This window comes from Panthera tigris, chromosome B1 (assembly GCF_018350195.1).
Source record: "Panthera tigris isolate Pti1 chromosome B1, P.tigris_Pti1_mat1.1, whole genome shotgun sequence".
In the NCBI taxonomy this organism is placed as follows: domain Eukaryota; kingdom Metazoa; phylum Chordata; class Mammalia; order Carnivora; family Felidae; genus Panthera; species Panthera tigris.
In genome coordinates this window covers 35,669,206-35,677,073 of record NC_056663.1, presented here as the reverse complement: position 1 = coordinate 35,677,073, position 7,868 = coordinate 35,669,206, and the positions used below count along the sequence as shown (strand labels likewise).

General features: G+C 54.7%; 1 protein-coding gene across 1 annotated transcript; it reads right to left on the bottom strand.

Moving 5' to 3' along the window:
* Positions 1 to 7,868, bottom strand: LGI3 (leucine rich repeat LGI family member 3). The gene is made up of 8 exons (XM_007093954.3): positions 7,560 to 7,868; positions 6,582 to 6,653; positions 5,659 to 5,730; positions 5,242 to 5,313; positions 5,067 to 5,138; positions 4,135 to 4,304; positions 3,822 to 3,986; positions 1 to 1,647 (listed from the first exon to the last, which is right to left on the bottom strand). Exons 1-8 carry the CDS (start codon positions 7,763 to 7,765, stop codon positions 830 to 832), a joined length of 1,647 nt encoding a protein of 548 aa, XP_007094016.3. The 5' UTR covers positions 7,766 to 7,868; the 3' UTR covers positions 1 to 829.

The window sequence follows — 7,868 nt, the reverse complement described above, 5'->3', positions numbered from 1 at the left end:
CTCTCTCTGTCTCAAAAATAAATAAACGCAAAAAAAAAAAAAAGAAGTCAGGGTCTGCTGTTGTTATTGCTTTGGGCAGAGGGGCTTTGCCCCCAGGAGATCAAGCTGGTGTCCAGAGGCTGGCACCACCATTCCCATCCTTATCAGCTACAGGGTGGGCACACCAGGGATGAGCAGAGGAGGGTGGGTACTGTGTGTCTTCTCCAAGAAGAGAGGCAAGGTGATGAAAGAGAGCCTCTTTAGGCAGCACTGAACCTGCATGTGTGCACACAGAAATGGGAGTGTCAGCAGGTGTGTGTGCGTGTGTCCACGTGTGCATGCAGAAGTACAGCATGGGTGAGTGAGCCCAGCAGTGTGAAGAATGTGGCTGTGGGCTGCAGGGCAGAGCACAAGTAGGTAAACAGACACCTGGAGCACCAACAGGAGAAACTGGGGAGTAGGAAGAATAAGCTGAAAAACAAGAGGGGTGGCCCTGCCCTTCCTTCCCGTACTCCTTCCCTGGGGCCGGAGCACGGGGAAAGCAGCAGACCAAGGCGGGGCCTTCAGGTAGGGTGTGGGGCAGACAAGTGTCCACATATGAGAGGGCACAGGGTTGCTGGGTTGCCTGGTGCATATACAAGTCTTCATGCTGATTACAACTATGACAAGTGGCTCTCCTGGGCCAGTCCACAGTGTGGCCCATGCTCATGGGGGGTGCGGAGGGTGTATGTGAGGGCATGTACACAGGTTGGCTACATGTGTCTTCACATGGGCACACATGCTGCTCACACAGAGACTTCTGTTCAGCCTCGAGTGGCTGCCCGAGGAACACAGAGGCCTCGGCACCCCTCTAGGCACTGAGATCCACCACTATGTGTCGGTACACGAGTGTCTGTCCCTTGAAGCTAGGGGCCAGGAGCAGCTGAGCATCCCCAGCAGGCATGTAGCAGAAGGCCCGAGGGGCCTGCACAGCCAGCTCCTGGAACCGCACAAACTTTTGGCGCCCCTCATCCCACTGGTAGATCTGCGTGAAGGAGAAGTCGCTGCCCAGCGCCAGGTAGCGGCGGCCACCCACGAGGAAGGGCTGCATGGCCAGCGAGCCCCTGGAGGGCAGGGCCTGCACTTCAGAGAAACGGGTGCCCTCCCAGCGCAGGATCTTGGAGTCACCGATGTAGCGGCTGAGACACAGGTAGCTGTCGCGCCCAGCACGGAAGTGTTTCACAGCCTGGGCATCAGGCACCTGGGTCACCTCACCCTGGGCCACAAACTGCTTCTGGGTGCGGCTCCACTGATAGATGACAGGTGCCTGGGAGCTACTAGACACAATCAACCGTGGCTTGCCCTCGCCATCTACAAACTCCAGGTCAGTGTCACGGTGCCAGGCATGCAGGGCCTGGTGGGAGTAGAAGCCATTCTGGTGCCAGCGGTAGAGGCTGGTGGCACCCGCCTTGGAGCTGTCGGCCACGGCAAAGTACCAGTCGCCGTCAATGCGGAAAGCCTCCAGGTCGTTGGGCTTGCGCACACGCTGTGGGTCGATATCCTGCAGCTTGGTGAAGCGTGTGGTGTTGGGGTCCCAGTGGTAAATGTAAGATCCACCGAACAGCTGGGCCACAACCACATACAGCTGGCTGTCTACCACCATTGGCTTGCAGTGCACTGCAGAGGGGGCTGCCAGGGTGGAGGGAAGCAGGGTGGAGGCAGTGTCAGGCAGCCGCGGGCCCCCAGCCCACGCCATGCCCTCGGCAAAGGGGGTCAGTTCCCTCCAGCCCCGGGCCAGAACTAAGGCTCTCCCCTAGAGCATCCCTCCCCCTGATGCCCACCCACTTTTCACAGCTAATAATCTGTTTCAGCATCATGCTCCCTCCGCCCTTGCTCCCAGAGTTTAAATATAAGCTGACACTAAGCACAAAATAGGTATCCCTAGCTATTGACCCGTTGTTTATCCATAATGTCATTATTGAACTTTTATTGTGTGAAGCCACTGTGCTAAGTGTGAACACAGTTCCTCAATTAATCACTCCGAAGTGGAATCTATTATTTTGCCCAGAAGCAGGCTCAGAGTCTAAGTGACTTGCCCAAAGCTACCTGACTGGCCAGATGCCAGGAAGGGGAAGGAGGAAGAGTCTGTGCCTATCCACAGCCTGGTGATAGAGCCAAGGTATACAAAATGACAGCTTGATGTTTGGATAGTTGTGTATGAAAATGCATTCTCCTAAGAACTCCTACTTTTGAAAGGGCCTTAATGTATGAGGACGTCCACACAAATGTATTTGTCAACAACCAGACAGATCTGACCCCTTCTCAGGCACCCAAAGCACATGGGGCCACACTCTTTACCTATCTTGGTGTCCCCAGTCATCTCCTCTCCACCCCTCCCCTCTCCTTCTCCCCTCCCCTCCCCTCCCTTCTCCTTTCCTCTCCTCTCTTCCTTCCCGGTGCTGCTTCACCCATCCTCCTCCCCCCCTCCTCTCTCCCCAGGAAAGCTCATGCTGAGCCCCAGGCTTTGGCAGTCACCCCCGAATCCCTTCCACAGCCTTGGTGCACCTGTGTAGATACTGATGATTCCCCCAGCACCCAAGCTGCAGCTCAGACCCTCCCTGCCCACACACCCAAAAGCACCTCAAACTCTAGCTGGCCATTACTGAGCAGATATGTGCCCCCAAACCTGGTCCTCTTCTCCCTCTGTGTTCTCAGCTTCAGTTTGTGGCTTCACCCAGTCCCCCCCACCAGAAACCTAAAGCTATCCCCAACACCTCCCTGTCTCTCACTCACCCACAACTAATTAGTCCTGAGTCCTGTCAATCCTCCCTTCTGCTTTCTAATATAGTTTGTGTAGGATTGCTGTTATTTTCTTTCCATAAATGTGTTATAGAATTTATCAGGGAGACCATCTGGCCCTGGAGTCTCCTTTTCGGGGAAGTTTTTGTTTTGTTTTGCTTTTGTTTTAATAAGGACTTTAAGTTCTTTTAGAGATACAGGGCAATTTAAATTTTCTGTTTCATCTTGTGTCAGTTCGCTCCTCCTTTCTAAATCTATCTCTCCACCCCACTACTATTGCCCCAGTCCAGGTTCCAGCAGATCCCTCTAATAGTGTGCCCACATGACTTGGCCATGCCAAGCCACTCTCCATGCCGCATACAGAGAGAGTGTTCTAAAATACAGGTTGGATTGGTTCACACACTCTGCTCAAAACCTGTCCATGACCTGGTCCTCATGTCTTTTGGGTTTCATCTGCCTCTCTCCACTTTGAACCATATGGTGCAGTCAAATGAGCTGCTTATGGTTTACACATGTACACATTCATACACTAAGCTGTTGCACTCCTTCTTGAATTTGCTCATGTTGTTCTCTCTGCCAGAATATACTTTCTGCATTTTTTCTCTGAGCTAGGTATCCCTCAGCCTTCTAGATTCAGCTCAAATTCAGTGGATCCCAAACTGAGCTCACTAGCCACTCCCATCTCCTCCTTGGTTTACAGGCCCCACCCAGTTACTTAAGCCAGGCTCTTGGGCATCACCTCTGACTTGTCCTTCACCCTCACCTTCAAGACTCAGCTCAGGTGTCTGCTCCACTAGGAAGCCTTCCTTGATTGTCCAGGGTACAGCTCTCCTTTGCGGTCCCAGAGCATCATGTACATATCTCCCTCCTCACACCCATCTATTACATGAATGTTATCTGTGTATATGTTGGCCTCTCCCCCAAAGACTGGAAAGTTATTATGGGCAGAGACCATGTCTCATCTATCTCTCTACCTATAGGAACCCACTGGAGAGGAACAATGAAGCCCATCCCCACCCCAACCCCTTAAAGTGGGGCCAGCACAGCCAGACTGGGGCAGGTACCTGGTATTCTATCATAATCTCGAAGCTGCCGTTCAACATAGTCCCACTTGAGGACGGTGCAAGCGCTGGCACCTGGCTGGGCCAGAGCCAAATAGAGGTCACTGGAGTAAAGGAAGGGCTCGGCTGATACTGCTGGGAAGGGCAGGGTCTGGTACAGCACAAAATCTGCAGGGTCAAGAAGTGAGGGGTGGGGTGAAGAAGGGTAAGAGCTTGTTGGGTGATAAGGTTGCTGGATTGCAAGGCCAATGTTGGGGGTGGTTCTGGCAGTGCCTGTGGGGCTGCCCTGGGGAGGTCTGCTGGGGGCATCTCCTACCTGTGGTGATGCAGTCGAACTCCCGCAGCGGCAAATCCTGCACCTTGTGCTCTTGGAAGCGGGGCGGGCTGGCGCAATAGATGGGAGCCACCGTGGTGTTGGTATGCACCAGCCACTCCACCAACCACTTCACTTTGCAGTCACAGTTGAGTGAGTTGCCCCGCAGGTCCCTGGATCATGAGGGTGACGGAGGGAATATAGAAAGGAACAGGCTCCCAGCTGTCCTGCCCACCCAGGCTCTCTAGGTTTTTAGAAGTAGGTATAATCAAGGCCACTGCTGGCTTTTCACATGGCATCTTTGCACAGATTAGAGAAAGGTTCCCCTGGGGGTAGGTACACCCCTGTGGAGACATGCTTGGCCAGTGGAGTGGGAGCTGAGTTTTAGTCCCTACTTGCCTCCTAGGTCAGGGGCCTTTTGCAGTGTAGAACCTGCACAATTATGTTACATCTCAGTTCCTCCAGACCTTCCACAATCCTGGGTTGGTTTTCTTCTTGTGTAAGTACCGATTGATTGTGGCTATGCTCTAGGACTTCAGTGAAGGTTCAAATCAAACATAGATTTAAAAAGCACGTGTTTGGGGGCACGTGGATGGCTCAGTGGGTTAAGCACCTGACTCTTGGTTTCGGCTCAGGTCGTGGTCTCATGGTTCATGGGATTGAGACCCACTGACATCATGGAACCTACTTGGGATTTTCTCTCTCCCTCTCTCTCTGCCCCTCCCCCCCTCAAAATAAATAAATAAACTTAAAAAAAGAACATATACACATGGTGTCTCGTGTGCATGAACACAGCCTTCCGGGAGGCATCTCCAAACCCAAGCCCTCCCAGCCTCTCAAGACCTTATGATCTTCCCAATTCTGGCTCCCACACCGCTCCCTCCAGGGATGCGCCCCTCTGTGGCATTGTTAAAAGAAGTAGGGCTCAGCCTTACAAGTCACTCAGGATGTCCAAGGGCCGAAAGATGTCTCTAGGCAGTGTCTGCAGATTATTGTTGGCCAGCGATCTGCAAGAGAGACCCTGAGTCACCTGAAGATTGTGGCTAAGGCCATAGGCCACAGGAGATGAAGGGCTTTGGTCTGGTGTGCTTATGTACATGATGTACTCACAGGTGTGTCAAAGACTTGAGTCCTCTGAAGGTAAACTTGGATAGTGCCCAGATGTCATTGTTCTCAATGAAGCTGGAGAAAATGAGAACTTGTCTTAGATGCCACTCAGCATCCCAGACCCCCAGCCAGCTATTTCCCTCTGCTCCATCTAGATTCCTGCCCATGGTCCTAAGCCAGGCTTCCATTCTGATTCTGGAGACATTAAGCCTGTGGTGACAGGGCATCCAGGCAGGATGGTTTAGGCAGAGGGATGGATGAAATGACCCTCTGCTCGGGTCCTGTGGTCAGAGGATCCAAGGGCTCTCCACTCCCTCCATCTTCCCCCGGCCTTCCTCATTTACCCTCCCCTCTCAGTCCACCCAGGTCCCAGCTCCCTCCTCCCTTCTAGTTCCCATTTCCCGGTTCCTTGCCACACACAGGTACTGCAGGTGCGACAGTCCTGTGAAGGCATTGTCTCCAATCAGAGTAAACTTGTTGGAGTTGAGTAACCTGGAGAGACAGAGGGAGAATTAGAGCTTCCAAGCCTGTGCCCGCTGTGCCAGCCCCCAACCTGTTGCCTCACCCTGGGGATTCCTCACAGACTGGCTGTCCTGCCACCCCACCTTGGGACCCCAGCCCCAGCCGGGAGCCCCAGAGAAGCCCAGCAGCAAGACTAGCCAGGAGCCTGTTCTAGTCCCAGAATCTTCTTCAAGGGTAGAAACAGCCAGGGGCAGATCTCTCCGGTCAAGCTGGGTCCTTCCCCACTGCATCATTCCTGTCTCCATCACCACTCTCTGCCTCCTACCCTCACCCCAGCTCACTCTGTCCCTTTCAGACTGGTGGTGAGTTTGAGGATAACCCACAGTGAAAAGGAGTTGGGGTAACTCACAAGCACCCTTTCCTGCAATTGACTCTCCAAACAGAAACATTCCCTATTACAATTCCACACCCTCTCCTCCCTCCCTTTCAACCCCCAACTCTTCCTTCAAATCCTGGTGTCAGCGGTCTCTATGATGACCCTTCTCCCTGCAGTGTCCATCCTATGGCACCAGCCCAAGTTACTGACCCCAGTTCTTTTGGGTCTCCAGAGGAGGCAAGTCCATTCCTAATTGGGCCCTAAATATCCACTCTTGGCTTTTGCATGCAACCCCCACCTTCTTTCTCCCCACTGCGGCTCCCTTCACCCTTCCTGACTCTATGCTGCTGCACCTTTTGTGGCTATCCCATCCAGTAAAAGTAAGGGACACCTGCATCTTAATCTCCAATGGCTATCTTCATTTGCTCTCCTCCCCCCAGTCCAGGGTCTGCCCCCTTCCACTGCCCCACCCCCTACCAGCCCTTCCTCAAGGCCCTGTCCATACAGGAACTGCAGCAGTGGCAGGTGGGAAAACGCTCCATCCTGGATCTCCGAGAAGGCAGCATTCACCAGCGTCCTGCAGGGGACACCTGAGTCAGTACTGTGGGGACTTTGCAGGGACTGGGGGGGTAGGGGGGGGAGGGGCGGGGTTCACAAGGTGAACAGGGCATTTGTTCTGTGCACACTTGCCCTGGAAACCACTCATTTCACCAGCCTGGGCCACCCACCTAGGGCTATCTTTCTCTTCTCCTCATAAACTCATTGCCTTCGGTCTCACTATCCTCCCCTACTGCCTCCCTCAGCACCAGTGGCCCCAGGCTCAGCTTCCCCTTCAGCCAAAAGAAGGTTCCATCACCCACACCCTCAAGATCATCCAAACACCCACAGTGTGCTGGGTGCTGTGGAGGGATGGGGCACTGGGATGGCGGTGGGGATTAGCACCCTGCTTTCAAGGACCACACAGCTCATCTAGTCCCTGAGGCCACTTAACTGCAAGTGACGGGCTGGCTGGCCCAGTGCCAGAGTGGATGGGAGACCAGTGGCAGGCGTCTGTCCCCAGACAGGGCACTGTGTGGGTATATCCCACTTCTATCCCTCCCCCTGATTCCACCCTCCCTCCCTCCACAAAAAGCCTTTCTGCCCTTGGTGTGACATCACAGGCAGGAGCCCACATGCTCTTGTAAACAACCCCTCCCCCATGTTCAGAGCCCTGCACACAGTAGGTCTCATTGATGCTGCCGGTGGTGATGATTCATTCTTGGCCATAAACTCCTGTTTTCCCCAGCCATGGCTGCTGAGCCTGCATGACTACAGAACTCCCTACCTGGAGGATGCCTTGAATCTCCAGTCCTGAGGACCCCTGGAGTATTCCTGCTCCCCACGCTTTGTAGACTGGGAGCGAGGGTTTTCCCATCCACTCCCAGAGAGGCTCTTGCCTTCCTCCCTCTCTCCGCTCCCCCACCTCAGAAGCCACGGCACTCACAGAGAGATGACCTCGGAGGGCAGGTTCCTGGGCACTGCCTTGGAGTCCACGCAGAAGGCGGTGTCCCTGGTGCAGGAGCAGCTAGGCGGGCAGGGGGGCGTCTTGGGGGGCCTCTTGGCACTGACTTGCAGCATCAGGCAGAAGCCGAGCGTGGACAGCGCCAGCAGCCGGAGCCCGGAGCCCCGCCTGGCCCGCAGCCCCGCCATGCTGACTGCAAGCAAGCTCTCCCTCGGGTCACCGGCCGCAGCCCCCGCCCCGCGGCTCTCCGCCACCCAGCGCGGGCTGGCACCTCCCGGCCACCGCCGCCAG